The 22813-nt window shown below is 39.1% G+C and overlaps 1 protein-coding gene across 2 annotated transcripts in view; it reads right to left on the reverse strand.

Moving 5' to 3' along the window:
• Positions 1-22813, reverse strand: part of eIF4A (eukaryotic translation initiation factor 4A) — a 45202-nt gene that overhangs the window by 13605 nt on the left and 8784 nt on the right. For both annotated transcript variants that reach the window (XM_083122623.1, XM_083122622.1), the window contains exons 2-5: positions 18781-18886; positions 10487-10634; positions 10183-10292; positions 4571-4736 (exon numbers count right to left, since the gene is read on the reverse strand). In XM_083122623.1, the coding sequence (XP_082978749.1) occupies positions 4571-4736; positions 10183-10292; positions 10487-10634; positions 18781-18886 (530 nt within the window). The remainder of the gene's footprint in view (positions 1-4570; positions 4737-10182; positions 10293-10486; positions 10635-18780; positions 18887-22813) is intronic.

Consider the following 22813-nt stretch of genomic DNA (forward strand, 5'->3'; position numbering starts at 1 on the left):
CACCTGGACACACTCCCCCAACCAGATCACCTTCCTGGATGTGGACGTGCACATCGAGGGAGGACACCTGACTACCTCCATCCACATAAAACCCACCAACCACATGCAATACCTACACTTCTCCAGCTCCCACCCGTTCCACACCAAAAAAGCAATTCCATTCTCTCTGGCCCTCAGGGGACAGCGCCTGAACACTTCACCCACCTCCCGCCAGAATTATAACCTCCGCCTACACCAGGCCCTGGTTAACCGTGGATATCCCTCCATCCTGGTCACCAAGCAAATATCACGAGCTGCCTCACATACCACTACCACCAAGAAACCTGCTGCCACCAACCCACCTGCACTCATCACCCAATATCATCCCCACCTCAACAAAATCAGGCACACACTGCACTCTCTTCTCCCAATCCTCCACAGTGATCCCGAAACCAAAAACATATTTCCCGACAAACCCAGGGTGGTTTTCAAACGCCCCCCTAACCTCCAAAACATCCTGGTCCACAACACTCCTTCACCACACATCCAACACCCCCCTGCCCATAAATGCAACCGACCCAGGTGCAAGACCTGTCCCATCCTTATCACTTCTCACACCCTCCAGGTGCACACGGCCACTGGCAAATTTACCCTCCATCCCAAAGGGACCTGCCATGCCTCAAACCTTATCTACATCCTCACCTGCAACATCTGTGGTGATTTTTACCTGGGGGAAACATCAACAGCCCTCAACCTCCGCATCAATAACCACCGCTCCTCCACCCACAACCTTGACTTCACTGTCGCCGTCCACACCAACCACCACAACATCAGTTTCAACGACTGCTTCCGGGTAGCGATCATCCACCTCCTACCCCAACCAGCCAACACCTCTGTTCGCAAAAGATGGGAGAGGGCCTATATATCGGCCATGAGTGCAACCACTCCACCTGGCCTGAACAAGGCCACCCAGTAATGCCCAACCCTCACCCACCCTCCCGCCCAACTCATCCTACACACTCACAGTTTACGACGAGCCTGGTGACGAAACACTGTTTTTTTCGTTCTACGCACCGCTTCTTCTTCAATGGGGACCTGGCAACTCTGCAGGACCCCAACTTCCGGTTCCGTCTTCTGTTTCTTCTCACACCGATGATGCTATAAATTAGCGAAAATTTTGAATTTTCCTACTGTCCGGTGAGTGTTTCCTTTTACCTTATTTGATTTTTACTTAGCCCTTTTGGCCCTCCTTGCTTTTATCCATTATTATCCACTTTTGGTATGAATCCTTTCACGTATAACTCCTATCAACTGAACCGCCTGCGATCTCTTATTGTTTCCTACACCAAAGCTACGTCCCATGCACGCTTCCTGCACTCATGTTTGATATTAGGCCTAACACCCAAAAGCCTCACACCCAAACTGCCGTTTTACACCATGCCCCCAAGCATAAAACCCACGATTTTCCCACTAGCGAGAAATTTCGCTATTGAACTGACCCACGCCATGTACCGATCCCAGCTAAATCGCGCCCGAGAACTGTCCATTTCTATTCAATCCCTTACCAAAATCCTGTTGCTGACCCCAGGTAACCACCATCACAAAATAGACTCCTTCTGGCACACCGCCCATTCCATTGCCAGTGATCTTAACACTAAACACCTCCAAAAACTCTCGAATCTCTGCCGTCAAGCTTTTCAGACTGGCTGCACCCTTCCCCTTCCACTGCCGCCCAATTTCAGTCCCACACCAACATGCCCGCTATTACCCGACCCCCCTCTACCATTGCCCACCCCTTCCACACCACCACAGACCCCCCCTGAAAACCAAAACTGCACTCCCATACATCGCACCTTGGGAAACAACCAGTCCACGGACAAACCCACCCCTACCAGATCCATGACCACCAATGACCCTAACCCACTCAAAAACAACCAGACTGTACTCAATTTATCCAGCCATAAACTGAGCACTGATGAAATAGCTGTTTTATCCAAAGGCCTCACCTTCTCCCCCACAACTCCCCCCAACCAATTCCGCCTACTTTTTGACATACACACATTTGCTCGCAGCCTCCGATGGCAACATTTCTGGGCCAAAAATCCCTCACTCCAAACTACTACCAGTGAAACCCACCCGAGCCTCCTTCAATTTAGCCCCCCCTCCTCCCAAGATCCACCCCCCCCTGCCCACCAACCACCCCTTGGAAAGATACATCACTGCCGTCATTTCCACCACCTCTGACAGCTCATTCTTAAATAACTTTCACAACCAACCTAACCTCAATCCCCCCCAACAGAAAGCTCTCAGAGACCTCCGCAACAACCACAACATCAAAATCCTCCCAGCTGACAAGGGGTCCACCACGGTGGTCTTGAACTCTCAAGACTACCTGGCGGAAGCCAACCGCCAGCTGGCTGACCCCTCCACCTACAAACCCACCACAGTTGACCTATCCACCGAACACCTCACCAAAATCCGGGACTTCATCCACACCCGCGGCCCACCTGAAGGCCTAACAGCTCGTACCACCGCCATGTTAATACCCGACAATCCCCGCACCCCCACCTTCTATCTATTGCCCAAAATCCACAAACCTGGCAACCCTGGCAGACCCATTGTGTCCAGCTATAACTCACCTACAGAACGAATCTCAGCCTTTGTTGACTCCCATCTCCAGCCTCTTGTGAAAGCTCTGCCCTCCTACCTCCGTGACACCAACCACTTCCTCCAGAAAATCAGCACCCTCCCGCCATTGCCCCCAAATACCATCCTTGCCACCATTGATGTCACTTCCCTCTACACCAACATACCTCACTCCCATGGCCTCCGCTCCATAGAATTCTATCTCAATAGCAGACCCAAACCTCACAACCCCAGCACCAACTTCCTGACCCACCTAGCCCACCTTGTCCTCACTTGTAACAACTTCACCTTCGAAAACCAAAATTTCCTACAGATCCGAGGTACAGCCATGGGTACCAGAATGGCCCCATCCTATGCAAACCTCTTCATGGGCCAACTTGAGCAAGAGTTCTTGGCTACCCAACCCCTCCAACCCCTCCTCTGGCTCCGCTTCATCGACGACATCTTCATGCTCTGGACACATGGAGAACCATCCTTGTCAGCCTTCCTGGACCAACTTAACCACTTCCGTTCCCTAAAATTCACCTGGACACACTCCCCCAACCAGATCACCTTCCTGGATGTGGACGTGCACATCGAGGGAGGACACCTGACTACCTCCATCCACATAAAACCCACCAACCACATGCAATACCTACACTTCTCCAGCTCCCACCCGTTCCACACCAAAAAAGCAATTCCATTCTCTCTGGCCCTCAGGGGACAGCGCCTGAACACTTCACCCACCTCCCGCCAGAATTATAACCTCCGCCTACACCAGGCCCTGGTTAACCGTGGATATCCCTCCATCCTTTTCACCAAGCAAATATCACGAGCTGCCTCACATACCACTACCACCAAGAAACCTGCTGCCACCAACCCACCTGCACTCATCACCCAATATCATCCCCACCTCAACAAAATCAGGCACACACTGCACTCTCTTCTCCCAATCCTCCACAGTGATCCCGAAACCAAAAACATATTTCCCGACAAACCCAGGGTGGTTTTCAAACGCCCCCCTAACCTCCAAAACATCCTGGTCCACAACACTCCTTCACCACACATCCAACACCCCCCTGCCCATAAATGCAACCGACCCAGGTGCAAGACCTGTCCCATCCTTATCACTTCTCACACCCTCCAGGTGCACACGGCCACTGGCAAATTTACCCTCCATCCCAAAGGGACCTGCCATGCCTCAAACCTTATCTACATCCTCACCTGCAACATCTGTGGTGATTTTTACCTGGGGGAAACATCAACAGCCCTCAACCTCCGCATCAATAACCACCGCTCCTCCACCCACAACCTTGACTTCACTGTCGCCGTCCACACCAACCACCACAACATCAGTTTCAACGACTGCTTCCGGGTAGCGATCATCCACCTCCTACCCCAACCAGCCAACACCTCTGTTCGCAAAAGATGGGAGAGGGCCTATATATCGGCCATGAGTGCAACCACTCCACCTGGCCTGAACAAGGCCACCCAGTAATGCCCAACCCTCACCCACCCTCCCGCCCAACTCATCCTACACACTCACAGTTTACGACGAGCCTGGTGACGAAACACTGTTTTTTTCGTTCTACGCACCGCTTCTTCTTCAATGGGGACCTGGCAACTCTGCAGGACCCCAACTTCCGGTTCCGTCTTCTGTTTCTTCTCACACCGATGATGCTATAAATTAGCGAAAATTTTGAATTTTCCTACTGTCCGGTGAGTGTTTCCTTTTACCTTATTTGATTTTTATATATATCTGCGTGTGCATGTGTGTGCGTGTGCGCGTGTGTGTGTGTGCGTGTTGAACAGTAAAGTTCCCTCACATACAATTTCACATGCAAATATGTGGTTGTTACGTCATGATCAATGCAAAGAACATAGTATTGTGACATACGAAAATAAATTTTTTGAAAAATACAAACATTGTCTTTTTACAATTTAAAGCATGAAATATGCTACTTACGAAGTGCTCTTCTGTTGATCATGTCAAACACACGGCCAGGTGTACCCACAACAACATGAACTCCCATCTCCAATTTTCTCATGTCTTCTCGGACATTGGTTCCTCCAATACATGCGTGGCACATAGCGCTCATGAAGTCTCCGAGGGCAATTACAACCTTCTGGATCTGTACGAAGGATAAAAAGAACATAACATACCCACATCCATCATCACAAAATCTGAGCATGGTTTAGAAAGAAGTTAGAAATATGAAATAGAAACAACATAGCAAAAAAAATACGGTATGTGAAATAGAAACAACATAGCAAAAAAAATACAGTATGTGAAATAGAAACAACATAGCAAAAAACTACGGTATGTGAAAAAATGTGATATATAGTGCACTTGCAATTGGTTCTGACAAGAATTTGCAGGGAAGCAAGACGAACTGTTTGCCCATTTTAGAACAAAGAAAAAATAAAAGTATGCAAAATTCCCTCCTGGACCCCTATTTCTTGCAGATTGTGAATGTGTTCTCTTGTTCTCATTATTACATGTAAAAGTGAAATATATCGGCAAAAAGCAGTGGTTAAGTTCAATTTGTTTTGTAATTCGAGTGTGTTATACATACGACTCCACATGTACACAAATGAACAAAAAGACAACTGAAGAATGTGTCGTTTTTGAAGAAATTGTACGTTAATTCCTGCCACGTGGAAATTGTAAATATAGGTACCCTTCCTGAAAAGGTTTAGTCTCATGCTTCAGGACACTCCAATGTTACACTATCCGAATAAAAGATTGCCAGTAGCTGTAGCCTCTGGCTGCTGTTCTATGTAGCATATTGCCACATTTTAAATGCAGCCAAACTTTTGTGTATCAGATTTTTGAGACACTACTGTATAGATTTCTGCTGAATTAGAAACATCACAGAGTTGAAATGTAAACATTCCAAAAGTTTTGGAATAAGCAGGTATTGACTAATCATATGGCATTTTTTAAGACAAAAATTTGGACTTCTATATAAAAATAAAAAAATTACTTCCCTTTTTGTGCCACTTTTGACTAATATGCAAAGATGGGAATGAGTGATGACATCATGAAATTGATGAATGGACACTCTCAATCAATCATCCATGCCCAGGCCAGGATTCGAACCTGGGACTCCTGGCATTGTTGCACGATGTGCGACCACTCCCCCACGGGGGCCGGCAAAAACATTAAACTATTGCAGTAATCCAACATTGATGATTAGGGATTTTAGCATAAATGACTCATTAACCTCCATAATAGATCCACCAGCTGACTGCAAATGTGTTTTACTTTGAAATAGGGGGAAGGCACTATCTATATGGGCAAGAGTTCTCAGAATTGAGGTTGTGTTTTGAATACCACCTTCTGTGTCTCAATATTTACTATACAAACCCAGAGAATATGAATTATAGATTTACATTACGGCTGAGCAGTTACCAATGGAATATTGTAGCAAAAATTGTTCAAAATTAACATCAACACTAGTATGCAAATCTTCAACAGCAATTATGTGCATTACTTTACAGCTTTCTTTTAAAAATTCAGGAATTGCACGGGAATATTAAAACAGCTGTCATTTTACCTTTGTTTGCAAAATAAACTCAATTTTGCAGATTTCCCAGATACTTAAGACACTACAAAATGTGGACTTTGCAAAAAGCCCAACTCCAGAAAGTATCTGCTCTGCCCTAGTACACACCCAATAAAAATAACAATGAAAGAATTTTTAATGAATTGTAGAATATTTTTAGATATACTTTTTTATGACAATTTATCTTTCATGAAGATGTGATACCTAATACACATTCAGTTTTATTAACAAACGGGAAAACAGTTAACAGCTGGTTTCGATGTGGCAGCAATTACAAAGTCATTTCTAAAAAAACTAGTTACTTTATATACAAGGCTCATTCATAGAGGAACATATTTTTGGTAAACAAAAAAGGAAAATGTCTGTACAAAAACAGTCAATTTCAGGTTCAAAAGTGGCAAATAAAATGAAATTACGCTGTTATAGTGGTGAAAAAGCAGCATATAAAATGACAAATGTGAATATAATCTCAAATTTGATTTAAAAATTGCACTATTACTAGAGGCACATATTTTTGGTAAATAAAATAAAATCTGTAAATAAAATAAAATATCGGTGTTATAGCAGTGAAAAATTGGATCAAAAGTGGTATATAAAAAGACATTTTGGTTTTAAAATTGTGAATATAATCCTAAATTTGATTTAAAAACTACACTTATTCCACAGAATTAACATTTCACTTCTAATAGCCCATTTATGTAGTTATCCGAGTATTAAGTTTATTTCTGTGTAAAGGAGTCCATTTTTGTTTCTCCAATATTAACAGCAGATTTAATCAATTTTCCGGGAATTGCATAACTCTCAGAATAATTCAGACCTCAGGTGCAGCGTCTGTGAATAAACCCTAAATTTCATGTTAAAGAGTTAATTTCGCTTTTCGCAGTTCATTTCGCATTATTTAGTGACAAAACATGGTCACACCTTTCAAAAACATGAAAAATTAACACTGCAATGTGTTTTTCAAATTTAGTTTTTTCCGTCAAAAACGAAATATGCATGCACCTAACTATTACACAAAATAAACATATCCCTTCTAATAGCAAATTAAATCGTTACCAGAATATTAAGTTTATTCCTGTATAAAGGGGTCCATTCTTACTTCTCAAATGCTTGCAGCAGAATTATTCAATTTTTCACGGATTGCATAACTCTCAGGTTACTTGAGACTTCAGAAAGTGTCGCGTCTGTATATAAACTGTAAATTTCGTGTTTAAGAGTCTATTTCGCATTTTGCAGTTCATTTCGTGACAAAACAGGTTAGGAAAATGCACGTCACACCTTTCAGAAATATGAATAATTAACATTACAATGTGTTATTTCACATTTCGTGTTTCATCAAAACCGAAATATGCATGCCTCGTCATTCAATGTCAGGGTTGCTACGATTTTTTGATTATGAAATTCCCTGGGTTTTCCAGTCCAAAAATGAAATTTTTCCAGACATGTTTATAATCATGATTTTTGCTTTTGAACCTTGTGTATTTCAATTAAATATATAATCCGTTGATTAATATGAATATTCACTTTCACAACTATTTCTTTTAGCAAATTTCATTTTACACACAAGAACAAGTGAAAATTCGAAGAGTAAAATGTAAAATTAAAATAACACTTCTGTAAGGGTGTGACCATCTTGTGTAAATTTTTCCCAGTGTCCTGTGCGCGAGGCAGGTGTGCCAACCCCAGCTATGAATAGCTTACTGATGCCTTCACAAAATAACACCACCACTGTTGTATTTTACTTTTTTTTAATATTACTTTTCCAGATATTTGTTGAATGCACCTTGTACATATGAAGGGGTGATATACTGGAATGACAAAACAATATATTTACTGTTCCTATTCTTAATGAAGGGAAAAATGATGGAATGTTACTAAAAACATTACCATGGAATGTTATTAAAAACATTACCAATGTGGTATTACTTTTCAACCATTGTTTCTTGTCGATATGTTTTAGTCTTACATGTAATGAAAAAAAAATGTTCACGTGTAAATTAGGGGACCAGCAGGAGACCTCCAATTTTCAAAACTGGGGACAAGGAAAAACATGTTCTTGAAGAGATCTTTTGTCATGTCCCTTTAAATTTGGAGCAGCCAACATCCAGAAGGCAGACAATCAATTTTCAGGTAATTTATTCTGCAAGAATTAAACAACTCTACTTCCAGTTCTCTTGGTATGATAAGCGCTATTGAGGCAGGAGTTACATCAAGTTTCGAAAGCACATGTTTGAAAAGTTCCCAAGTTAAATATGTTTTCTTCAATGGCCACACTATCCAAAGCCTACTCTAAAAGAGTTATTTTAATCCTCTCGCACTGTCCTGGGGTCCTTGCTAGTTGCCAAAAATAATATATCGTTCTCTGGGTTTGGGTTGTCATATCCAGTGACATCTCGTCTCAAAATGTGTAAACATGGGGTAAAAATTGAACTACACATACACTAGGGGTTCTTAGGATTTTTAAAATTTTGTACATGAACGTCAATCGTGACCTGTGGCCCATGTGGACCCCATAGATAAGGTAGAATTCGCATTGCAGGAGTTTCCAGCCTCACTGAAAATTATTCCTGGAAGAATTTGCGAGAGCCATCTATGATTCCTGACAGAGGGCACTCACTGCATTTCTTGAGGGGTGGCACTCTACGTACACATCATTGGAACTGTCACCTGACAGATTCTCAATTGTGAAGACAGTCATGCTGGATTGTGTAGATATTGCTGGGTGCATAATTTGGATTTTGAGATACTCAAGATTGGGAATCTTGAAAGCGCCATCGACATTGGTTGTTGAAAGACTTGGGAGAGAGCTGTTCAATGATCTTGTACAGAGAAGACTTCAGAAACCTAGAGCTGCAGTCTCGAGTTCACCTTTCTCTTAGAGCATTGGGGGGTGGATATTCAGAAACCACACACTGCTGCGATTGAACAGGTATTCAGGAGCCGCATAAAAAAAAGTACATTGCCAGGTAAGAAATTTCAAAATGAATGTGTAATTATGATAATGTGAAAGTGAAATTATGATAAAATTCTTGGGTTTATCAATAAAAGTGTAATAAAACACCTGAATAGACGTTCATTACTAATAGAATACTTCGATTAATGGAAAGTTATAAACAACAGTAAATGTATGTTAAAATGTGGGGTACACAATAGAGCACATTAAAAAAAACAGTGATACTGTTAACTGAGATGCTTTTACAGAAACTAACACTTCCCAGGTTGAGAAAAAGAAAAACCTCTACACCGCCGAGCGGGTTTTCGAAAGTAACCCCTCTCTGGCTGCAGTTTTTGTGCGCGATTTTTAAATTTTTTACACCTATTTCAGAAAAATGGTATATCTCAAGACTATTTGAGCAATCTACTTCCGCTACTTTTGTTTGGAAGAAAAACCATCGGAGCACACGACCGTATACAATTCAGAGTGCCCAAGTAAGAAAAATGGGGTTGGGGGGGCTAAGACACCAAATTTCAATGAAAAAAAAATAAAAATCTGACGTTCGTCCCCTCTTCTCCCGCTATTTTGGGAAAAGGGCCCAAACTTTTGCATTGTTTTAAAAGAATAGACCTTTTGCAACAAAGTGAAACTTGTCCGCAGTCCTCATACAGGCTGAAATATGACTCAATATGTACAATTTTGCACTTTGGCAAAAAATAGCTAATTTGCATATTAGAGAATAAATTATTATTACTCCCGAGACTATTTGAGCAATCTACTTCGGCTAACTTTTGTTTGAAAGAAAAAACATCACAGCATGCGACCGTATACAATTCAGAATGCCCAAGTGAGAACAATGGGGTTGGGGGACTAAGTCCCCAAATTTCAATGAAAAAAATCTGGCATTCACCCCCTCTTCTCCCGCTATTTTGGGAAAAGGGCCAATGTGAGCCATTGGTCGAGTAAAGGTTAAGCAAATGTTACACCATCCAACTTCAAACACATTTGCCACACTTTCTTACTGTACCATTTTGAATGCAATGGCAATTGCAAAAATTACTACTATTTACGTACCTGTTGAGCCAATTCTCTAGTTGGGGCAAGAATTAATGCTTGGCATTCTCTTATACTAGTATCGATTTGTTGCAGAATTGAAATAGAAAATGTTGCAGTCTTCCCCGTGCCTGAAAAAAATAAAATCAATAAGATCTAATGAAATTCCCAAAACCAAATTATTCCTGAACAAATTATTTAAATTTTGTGCTGAAGTAGCATATATCTAGATGAGTTCCATAAAAACTTAAGCAGACTGAATTTTGCAAAAATAAGTGAAAAATAAAGAAAGTCCCTAGGAAAAACCAAGGAAAATGCAACATACCAGATTGTGCTTGGGCAATGACATCATGGCCCTTGACACATGGCATAATTGCTCGCTGCTGGATAGCTGAAGGTTTTTCAAAACCATAGGCATAGATTCCTCTTAGCAGCTCTTCTTTCAAACCCATGTCATCAAAGTTGTCGACGACCTGCAATCAAACAAGTATTTATAATATCAAATTATAATTATTTTCCTGTAGTTTACGGTTATTACAAGCATAAGAAAACAGTTTTTTCTTTGTGGCGTTTCAGGAGAACACACGCTCCTTTCATCAGACATTTATTTTCATTTTGACTAAAGATACAGTTATAACAATGGTTAGTAATTTTTAAACAAAAAGAATCTGTTATATAATGGATGTTGTCAATGTTACATTGTTGTAATATAGCAACTTAACTGTGAAAAAAGCAGTTTTTTTTTTTTTTTTTTTTTTTTTTTAAATTATGAATCCCAAATATCATCAGGTAATTCAAATTCATCATTGTTTTCACAAAGTCTCTTGATGTTTTCTGTTACATTAAATTTTAAAGATGGTGGCTTACTCCATTTGTGAAAAAGAAAACTCCACACTGGATCTATGTTACCATTTTCATTATTTAATTTATTCCAGTGTTCTTCTGCAATGAACGAGGCTTCCCAGACATTCAACTCTGTGTTTCCCGTTAATCTTTTTAAAACCCTTCTCTTTTTAATCAAATGCTTCTCTTCGATGATATGAGTTGACAAACCTGTTCTTGGGTTTAGATTTATAATGTCCAAATCATGTTCGTGCCATCTTATTGCCATTTTCCTTGCTGTTTGTCCCACATAATCTTTTGAACATGAACAACTTATATTATATATTCCTGTGGTTTCCACATCTGGTAGCGAGTTTCTCATTTTGAATTCATTAAATGTACATTCCAAACTTCTTGGTGCTTTAAAAACAATTTTGAAATTAAAACTTCTAAAAATTTTTGCAATTTTATGTGAGAATCCCTTGTGGAATGGAATGCACACAAATTTCTTTTCAACAGATTTTTCATCTTTGTCTGTATTTCTCTTTTCCTTTAGTTTTCTTGCAACTTGTTTTTTGATTTGGTTTATTCTGTTAGTGTGAAAGCCATTTTCTACAGGAAACATAAACTACAGGAAAATAATTCTATCATGCAAGCAATGCGTACATACAAGAAAAACTATCAAATTATAAGTAAAGAAAAACACTTATTCACGAAACCCCTATATCCAGTGATAATACAAGCATTTAAATAGTTGATTTCAAAATATCTCCCCATTCCAAAAATTTCTACCCTCAGCTCTCATAATCTATGCACACAGGGCCACATCTGCCCTTCAGGACCACCGTTGGGGATTTCCAGAAACAATGCAGAGATTTCCATGACATTAACTTTGGACCTTTGAGGATGTAAATCACCTGACCCAAAAGCAAAAAGCTATTCCAGAATAAATCAAGGCTCTGAATTCCAGATCTCCCTTTCCGGCAGTCCTTCCAGACAGTCCCCCTTGCAAAGGCAGTTTCTCATCATCGGGTAAATTATAAGATTTCTCAAACCATTTCAAAATCCACTTGATTGAATTGAAAATTAAGTGCGTGTCAGCACTTACTACTTTGCAGCAGTCACATTATATAGGCCCCTTACCATAACTAAAATAAAAACGTGTCTGTTGACTACCTGGGTTAAAAGCTGAGGCTGTAAAGCAGGGGGTCTTCATTCAATCCATGGCCCGTGTCTGTTTGAAAAATTCTTAACACCAAAAAGAATTATCACAAATGGATTGAAAACTGTTAAAATGGTATGCAAATATTATCAACTAAATTTAAACAGATGCAAGGAGTAGTGATTATACACATAGGCGTGCGCACCGGGAGCAGGCAAGAGGGAGCAATTGCCCCCCCCCCCCCATCAAGGACATTCGCAGATTTTTTACAGTGAGGGGAAAGGAAGTTGTTTTCTTCAGGGGGATAAATGAGGCATAATGTCCTCATTACAGTGTTGCCCTTTCAAAAAAAAAAAACACCACTTATGTTTGAAATCATCACATTCCTGCAACCCAATTATAATAATGTAAATTACTTTGAAAAATCCTAATTTTATGTGTGCAATATGTACTATTAGATTGAAATTTATTTTCCAGATGGAGGTGGAACCTCATTGCCCCCCCCCCTTTCCAGATGTCCATGCCCTATATATTTTCACCTACAAATTTAGTGCAGAGGAATCTTATCAACATTAAACGATATTATACTCTTAAAGAAAATTAAGTATTTTCAAGCGTATGAAAGATCAAGCACCTACAGGGGAGGGGTATTTCCTACGTAATTTAACTATAATATGAGTAAAATTACACTAAGCGGATTTTTGGTGGGTCCAGGCACACACTATATACGCCTCTGTTTTGTACCCATAAATACAGTAAAACAGTGATGGAATGTTTTTTCTTCCCCGACTGAACCTTCAAGGTTTCTTGCCCAGAGGCGGCAACTTGATGTAAGTATTTGGGAGGAGGGGCAAGATTGACAATATTTTTTTACGTACAATGTACATCCTTCTTGAGGACTTTGGGGGGGGCAGAAAATGCTTTGCCACCCCCTCCCCTAATCAGTGTGTCTGCGCATGCCTGTGTAATTACATCAAGGATAATTTGATGGATCGGTCAGCCTCATAGTATGCAAGGGAAGGAAAATTTCCAGGATATTTGTCAGAAAACTTTACATTGGAAGCATGTAGTAAACCACAGTACAAGATGTAAGAACAATCCCCAAGATGGAATCGTGGAAATATATTTGCAAAAAACCAAGAGAAGCAAGGGTGCCCGCAGGGAGGGGGGGGGGGGGCAAGTGCCTTCTCTGCGATTTCTGAAAGAGTTAATGTAATTCGAATGGTGAAATTCTAGATATTTTATAACTCTTCAAGAGAAGATGTTTTTTAACAGACACATAGCCCTGGCAACAACCCAGGCCGAAACAACTATAAACAGTCTAGCCACATTGAGTTCAGCAAACTACAACCTTCCACTATCACACATAAAAACATATCTCATTACCATATATAATTCTATTATTTCCTATGGCTCGCCCCTGTGGGCCATGGAAACCAGTAAACAGTACATTAAAAACAGATTGAGATCTTCACAACGCAAAGTGATACTTCGCCTAACGGGTGCATTCAGAACAGCCTCAACCCTGGCTCTTCTCATGATTGCGGGCCTACAGCCTATTGAAATCGTTATTAAAACTAGAGCATCAAAGTATTACTTTAGAAATGGACAAGAGGACGAAATCTATAAACTAATTGGAATACGCCCTGCCACGGTACCAGAAATTTACAACCACTTGTTTAGCGTCTGGCAACAGGAATGGACACAAGCCACGCAAGGAAGGAGACTTCACAGCTTCCTTCCAAACATAAAAGAACGACTTTCGATGGACCATTTCCATCCCACGAGAGGTCTCATACATTTCCTAACGGGACACGGTACCTACGGTCAACACCTAAATAAGCACAACCTCAGACAGACTGATAAATGCCTGAAATGTAAAACAGAGACGGACACACCGGAACATAAAGCCTTCTTTTGCCAGACATCAAACAAACAAATCTAAGATTTAAGACAAAAGCTACCAAACTTCAACACGTACCAGTTAATAAGAAATCCCGAGCACTTTACGTCACTAAACAACTTAACAAACCTGGTGTCGAAAGAGGAACATTCCCTCTTCAAATCCGGCATCACTCACCTCCCCATTCAACCCCTACCTCCGGAATGTAATATACCCCCAGAAGATCACAAAGAATCCACCTTCGACAAACTCAACAACAGGACATCCCTCCTTAGGACTAAGATCACCAAGAGGATAATGAAGCAGAACCTCCCGCAGGAACATCAAGAAGGAGACACTAATACACAAGACAGTGATACGCCAAAATGAAAAAAGGTTACGTCTCCCCGGAGAAAGGCAAAGGATAACACTGCAAGGACTCGACCTAGGAACCAACCGAATTTAACCAAGATTCTTCTTTTTCGTTTCTTTAAATTGTAATCTTACACCCCCTTCTTTATTCTCGTTACTAAACACACTGCAAACTTCTCTCACTGATTCTTGACAATTCTCTATATTTCCACTACCGAACGTACTAATGTACCCGATACTTCCCAGGAAATCCCTCCCTACTTCTTCCCTTCCTGATGATGTCCCGGGTACCAACCGTCGTACCGATGTTCATCCCAGTCCGACCAACTCTTGCTGGTCTCCCGCAAGTCTCCTTGCATCAGGTACCACTCGTTCTTTCATATCTCTTCCTACTATTAATACGTACATCTCAAAGCCAATAATACTCTCACTATCTCAAACATAACATACTAGAACATAGACCCTGCTTAACATTCATAGAATCGTGTTAATGTCCATTCCTCATCTCATCCATCAACACTAATGCACACGACACACAATAAAACTTATCCTAAGAAAACATTACCCACCCAATTACACACTTATGTAATTTCGTATCTGTGATCATAAATAATATTAATGTTAAACACTAACACTTATTTACTTCCTACTATTTCTAACCTTTATCTTAATCTTCTTACCTTGTAGAATGATGTGAAACCAACTTTGTTCAGGAAAACCGAACAAATTTGGTTCTTCCCACTGGGACGTTCTTGCCAATGTCACAGTGAATTATTGTAATTAAAAAAATAATGGAAATCAAGGATGAATCAAAGAAAAGCGGGGGAATCCGTAAAAAATTCACGGAACTGACGACCTGGGTTAATTTTCAGGTACCAGGGCATAAGCACATACCTCCGAAAGTAGCTTGACTACTTTTATCCGTATACATAAAAAAAAAAATAATCGTTCTATGTAACCATATATTGTATACTGTTTAGGAAATAAAATTCTTTGTATTTTATAACAAAAAGCATAGTTTTCTGTGACTTACAGGCCGTAGTTACAGCAACTATTATTATTACTTGAAGTAGGGTTACATTTAAGCTTGCAGTCTATTTTACAGTGATTTTCTCACTATAAAAAACAGCTTTTTGTCAGTATACAGTTATGTAAATTGTATATATACAGAATATGGAAATTACAAATGAATGTAATTTTTAAAAGACAAGTAGTAGTAGTAACAAAAATAATTATTAGAAAAGAATCTATGACCCTCCTGCCCATGAGAAAAATCCTGTAGGCTCCCTTGAACAGAAGGCTAGTGTTCTTACAACAATACACTCCTGGGTTGTGTAGTTATCTATTGTGGCTATTTATAATCTAAAATTAAATCAAAACTCATGAAAGCAACTGCAAATTGGGGCTTAACCAAAATTTGAACCTTTTTTTTTTAGCATTCCATGCCAATGTTCTATTGTCCTGCTACCAAGGCAACCTCTGGCCTCACTACAATTTGAATAACCCCACTGAATTTTTCTGAATGTCCACTCTAGGTATGATACCATGGTTCATTCAGGCACATTTCTGATCATGATATTTAATGTTCCTTCCAGATTCATAACAAGTGGGCTGAGAGTATCCTTGCAAGGCCTGCAAAATACTGTGTATCAATAGACAATTACTACTTTTGTTATGGTTCCATTTAGAATTGTATTTTTGATTCAATATAGATCACCTCTCCTCCATTTAAAGGGCCAAGACCTGCCAAGTACCTTAGAGCATTGTGTCCAGTCACCACAGTTTTGCTTTCATGACTGTTGTCTACAACATTTACTTAAAAGTAGCTCCAAACTGGTGTTGAATCTAAACAAATGTTGGAGCTCGCACAAGAGGATCTAACCTGGAGCTGCTCAGATGTTTTTCCATCTCACGAGTTATTCATGAAGATGAGGATGACTGATAAAAATTGATGGAACAATGCATGATGCAGGTTTGAACCTGGACCTCTAACTTCATAGTGTGTAATGTTGATCAATCCATCCCACATGCCACGTTCATTAGATTAAAACATGAATGAGTACCCTACATGACCAATTGCTCTCGCTCTCATCCTACCCTCAGATCTCATAATCTATGCACACAGGGCCACATCTGCCTTTCAAGACCACCGTTGGGGATTTCCAGAATCAATGCTGAGATTCCCATGGCTTTAACTTTGGACCTTTGAGGATGTAATTCACCTGACCCAAAAGTCAAAAGCTATTCCAGAATAATTCAAGGCTCTGAATTCCAGTCCTCCCTTTCCGGCAGTCCTTCCAGACAGTCCCCCTTGCAAAGGCAGTTTCTCGTCATCAGGTAGATTTCCAAAACAATTTCAGTTAAAATCAACAATACTTTGGTCAAGCAGTATGCATAGGGAAGATATGACAAATTTTCAGGACACTTGTTATAAAACCAGCAAGAAAGCACAGTAAAAGATTATGAAGTGTGTTGAGGTTTATTTCACAAAAAATAATACTGCAGATTGATTTATTTTAAGTCTACTTTATGCACTGATAGACTAATCGGGACTGGACCAACTGTTTAAAGTGGGATCCAAGCCACTATGTGCCTCCACCGGGTATTGAACCCAGAACTCCTTGATTACAATACTGCAAGATTAGATTGACCTTGCCCAAATTAGAGAGAAATTAGGGAACTTGTTTCTATAGAAATAAACCTCTGGTTTAAGACTGCCAGAATAGCTGGCTATTGTATATATTTATAATCTACAACAATCATAAACCAGCAGTGAAAACTAAGGCTCAACCAAGATTCAAATCTGAAACTTGGGAATTCCATATTAATGATCCTCACTGTGCTAACAGGAAAACCTCTAGCCTCGCCACAATTTGAATAAAGTTTTTGTATCTATTCCAGATACATTACAATAATAATATCTACCATGTGTCATTCAAGTCATCCCCACTTTGGCCATGAAATTTCCAACACTTTCCTCATCCTCAAAACAACATACAGTGGAACCCCCAATTTTGCATTCCCGGGTTTTACACTCTCCTGCATTATACATTCAATCTTCATTGTCACAATAGATCAAAATCTCATAAAATTTCCCAGGATTTTAGTCTTTCACCTTGGTCTCCTGAAAAAAGTGGGAGTTTATGTTTTACAGCCTGTACAGAAATTTCACTCCCACCGAAGATAAAAACTGGGCAGAGACTGTGTCTAAGCACCTAAATTTAAAACCTCCAAAACACTGTTACCATATGCAAGCATTCCTGTTGCAGGTGTCCATTTAGAACTTTGATTTCCATTAATCATAAAACTCTCTAAAGTGCCAAGGCCTGCAAAGCATCATCGAGCAGAGTCCTATCACCACTGCTTGTTTGCTTTCGAAACTGTAGCCTGATACTATTTTTCCAGCTCCCACTAGGGATAATACCCAGTACTGCTTATAATCTCACAATGATGCAGGAACTCTGAACATACAAGGAAATAAATGAGGCAACTTATTTCTATTTTATTTTGGTTACTTTACATTACATTTCAGCCTTTCTCATTAATAGCAACGATGCATCAAACTTTAACCAAGGTCCAAACCTGGGGCCTCTGCCTTCGTAGTGCATTATGGTGATCACCACGGACGCAGACTTAAAAACTCTACGTTCAACGAGAAAGAGTACTCTTATTGTTGGATTTTCTATTCCTCAAATCCTACCCTCAGCTCTCATAATCTATGCACACAGGGCCACATCTGCCCTTCAAGACAGCCGTTGGGGATTTCCAGACATCCAACACCAAGACTCATGTGGTAAAGGCTTGGAATACTGAGGTTGTAATTCACCTGGCCCAGAAAACCAAAACTTCCCAGCAAAATCAAGGTGTTAACTCCCAGTCCTCCCTTTCCAGCAGTCTCTCCAGACAGTCCCCCTTGCAAAGGCAGGTTCTAATCACTGGGTAGAATTTTTTGTTAACTTTTAAGCTTTAGCAGATTAAATTCAGATAAACAAATTTTTAATCATGATGACAACAAACTAAATAACTAAAATGACCTGTAAAGTTACTTTCAACATCGAAGTAAAAGCTCAGTTTGGATTGACCATAATACAGCCACCAGAAAGGAGCTCAATGAGGTTAAACACTATAAAAATGATAAAGGTGCAATAAAGAACTGAAAAATCTTTGGAGAAAACAATTTAAAAACTACAAAATAAAAACTTCTAACTGAAGAGAAAACACGACTACTCGTACATTTTGTCTCCATTGTTAAAAGATGACTTTTCTAAACAAACTACAACACTGAACCATACATGAGATGTAACTCACATGTTAACTGAATCCACCCACCTCGCAACAATATGTATCACACTTTTAACCACAAGAACATACTACCACCTACCTCTTCCCAGTTAGATTCAATAATGCCATCAGGTTCCATTCCTGGGGGACCATCATAATGCTCCTTGTCACTTGGGCCATTTTTCGAATCACCCCAGTCTTCGTTTCTGAAAATAAGAAATAGTTTATTGCAGCTACTAATGACAATAGTTCAACACAGGACTACCTTGATTTAAAAACTTTGGGTTACTCCCCATGCCTGGGGCAAAAATTTCTGCAAGACAAGATGCATGACAAAGAAACAAAACATTTTTTAAAACATCTGTGAACCACTCATTATTTTGAATTTTTTTTTTAGGAATACAATTGCAAACTACAGGTTAAATCTTAAAAGCTTACTCTGGCATGCTTTTGTGGTCTTCAACAAGGATACTTAAAAGAGAAAAACTGATTATGCACAGACAAATTGCATGTTTCAATATTAATAAATAGTATCTTCAAGTGCAAAGCTTGGGAAATGCTGCATGTATGTACTAGAACATGATGCACACTGCATATTACATCAACCTTCCAGTTGTTTGTGGCTTTCAATCCAACTGGATGTATGCCAACACTATTTATAGACAGTAACAGACCCAGTCATCCTGCTTCCCAGACTGTCACCTTGACAGCATTTCACACACACACACACACACACACACACAGAGAAGGCTCTTAACGAAGTGCAATGATCTTACCTCTTCTCTTATTAAGCATTCATTCCCTCACAATCAGAATCACCACTGATGATTCCTCACACAACACAACAAAGTATAGAATTGTATTACATAAAGGCATTTATTTCATTGTGTGAAAAAAGTATCATAATTTCTTATTTTTTGATGCACGTTTTATCAATCAATAAATTATAGTAATGCATTGTAATGATAAAGACATGCCGTTAAGTTGTAATACCTTGATTCTGAACTAATCATGATGCACATTTAAAGTTTGATTCATTTCTATTTATGTCCCTAACACATACTTCACCTTGGTGATTAGTTATTGTATGCTTTCTGGAGAATGATCTCACTTTTATATACTTCCCTATGGTTATTTGCTAGCAAGCAACACACTGTTTATTCAGGGTGGCCACACTAGGACCATGATAAAATTAAAGTATAATTCCCTGCTTTCAAGGAGAACCTTCCGGAAACTCAATGGTCGAAGTAGATGTTCTCTATTTCAATCTTAGTATTACTGCCTTTCACCACCCACAAATATATACACACAAATACATTAACAATATAAAGGGTTTGTGTGATTCCAATGCATCCAAAAATTCTAATTCAATTAAACGGTATATCACTTAAAATTTAAAATATTCAATTCAAGGTGCGAAGTTCACATTTGACATTTCACATACTCTTGACTTTAAAAAAACATCTGCAAGCACACGCCACAAATGTTACAGAATAGGAATCGAAAAATTGTCAATTCTATAAGAAATTTCAAACTCAAATTTACCTAATCGACTTCCAATATATCTTATCTTGCAATAATCTTTTGCCTGTCGGATAGATGTGCACAGAACACTAACAAAGTAAATGATTTCAGAGAATTGTTATTTTCCACGCAGCTTCCTTTTTCCTTCCTCAATAAAAAATAAAAGCTAAACTGTTACAAACTTGCCTCGGGACACTTGTAAATGTACGAATTAATTCAGATTAATAAAAGTTGCCTTTTTTCACATCAGGAGAAAAATTCACGAAATTCAAGGCCACACTGCTATTGTTATTTTTTATACAAAATGTTGCTGCCATGTAAGTGATGTGATGGGATGGGATGTATAGGGATTTTATTTCCTTTTGAGTCCACATGAAAATATGGCAGTAGTTAGTCTGTGCCCAAGATGACCATAAGCTAGGAATAGCAGTTTGCTGGGAAGTGCAGATGCTTATGTAAGCCAATTCCTTCAATATAATTAGTGCTTTACAAAACTCAAACTGTTATTTACTTTCTCCAGGCTCCAACTTGACTCACCAACATTTACCAATTCTATAGCCCTTGCCAAAATAAAAAAAAATTCAAACCAGAATCAAACTATTTTTTTCAATCACACAAAGTAACAGCATGGCAGAATCTAAACATAAAAGTGGTGATAATCTATATATATAAATGGATGTATGTGTGTGGGTGTGTACGTTTCTTCTGGCATAACTCTCGAACGCCTGGAGCAATTTCAACCCAACTTTGTACACATATCACTTGCAATCTGGAAAGAATACTTTGGGGGTAAGACACCCCTGGCACCCCTAGGGGTGGGGTGACATGTAAAAATAACCGAAAATCACAGATAATAATTCCCACAACGATAGTGTTTCTAAGGATTTCTAACATTCAGGCTGTGTTGCGAAAACGACACGATATTAGTGTGGAATCCATAGTTTTCGTGACACTCACAATGCTGTTCAACTTCAAGTTCATCACCTATCGGCATGGGAGGTGAAAAATAAAATGGCACAAATGACCTAGATTAGTGTCGAATCCATAGTTTTTGGAGCCGCTAAGCTAATTGGTGACATTCACGATCACATTTAAAATTAGTTACATTTTACACTATAGTTAGAATTCATTATTTTCCTGTCTAATACAAGATTGGGATAAATAAATATGCGGGCAACACCAGGTAATCAGCTAGTATTTTATAAAACCCCACCCCGTACACCAACTACCAAAACTTCAAAGAATAGTCCATAAATGATTTCCCTGTTCCTACTTAATAAATTGCAATGTATCCGAGATACTAGTATGGTTTTACTACATATAATGATTCCTAAGCACCTTAAAACATGGCTTTAGCACTAAATATGCTATTTATTTTCATCTTTCAACACATTTATTTATATCCGTCACTCTGCTGTCATCGCATTCATGATCACTAGAGCACAGATTTTTAAGTAGCCAAAACACACAAAATCTAAATATGTAGAAGTCACTAAAGTATGTAAATATACTGAAATAAGTAACAAATATTGATGTATATTAAAACAGGCTGGCCGCTCCAGAACTTTGAAAAAAATTGAAGTATAATTCCCAGTTTTCAAGGCAAACTTATCAAAAATTCAAGGGTACGTGAAGATGTCAATTTCAACCTTATGTATCACAACCTCTCCCCCAACAATATATATTAACAATATAAAGGGTGCATGTGATTCCAATGCATCCAAAAATTCTAATTAAATTGAATTAAATGGATATTTCATTTAAGCTGTGGTGTTTAATTTGTCATTTCGCATACTCAGACTAAATACATTTACAAAAACCAGTCGCAAATGTTATATTAATGCAGAAAAAATTGTTAATTGTATAAGAATTTCGAACTCAAATCTACCTAACCAACTTCAAGATATCTTATCTTGCAATAACCTTTGGCCTGACAGATAAATTGTTCTGCACAGGACACTAACGAAGTAAAAGGATTGAGAGAGTTCTGTTATTTTCCATGCAGCTTTTTACTTCTTCCTCGATGAAAATACAAGCTAAACTGTTAAAAAACTTGCCTTGGGTCATTTATAAATATGTATAAATTCAATGGGACTTGGATTAATAAAAGTTGCAAATTTTCACATCTACGGAGAAAAATTCACACAGAATTTCCGGCGAAACCCTGTAAAATATATAATATGCGTATTACTTCTGACTTCTATGCTTTTTTTAGTTCTCTGGCACAAAAAAATGGAATTAATTTCTCAATATCATTATATTACAAGAAGTTATCTTTAATGAAATTGTAATGTGCTAATTACATTGAAAAATCCATAAACTGATAACGTGAATGCAGCAGCAAGGAAGAACAAAGTCATCTTCAATATGAATTTCGCAGCTTAAATGACGAAGCAAAAGTGAGTTGACACATGCAACAAGCAAATAATTACCAATTTTAGAGAAATCAAAGTTTTAATGTCTGTCCCTCAATGAAAACCAGAAAAGTCTACCCCCTTAGTAGTGTGTTTGAATGCTAAGATGCCAGGGGTTCTGGATTGAAATCCTTCATTAATTTCATTGTCTCATCATCTTTGCAATTAGCCAAAAGTTGCAGAAAAGCGGAAACA

The sequence above is a fragment of the Lepisma saccharinum genome, chromosome 5 (genome assembly GCF_977018435.1).
Source record: "Lepisma saccharinum chromosome 5, izLepSacc3.1, whole genome shotgun sequence".
NCBI lineage: Eukaryota > Metazoa > Arthropoda > Insecta > Zygentoma > Lepismatidae > Lepisma > Lepisma saccharinum.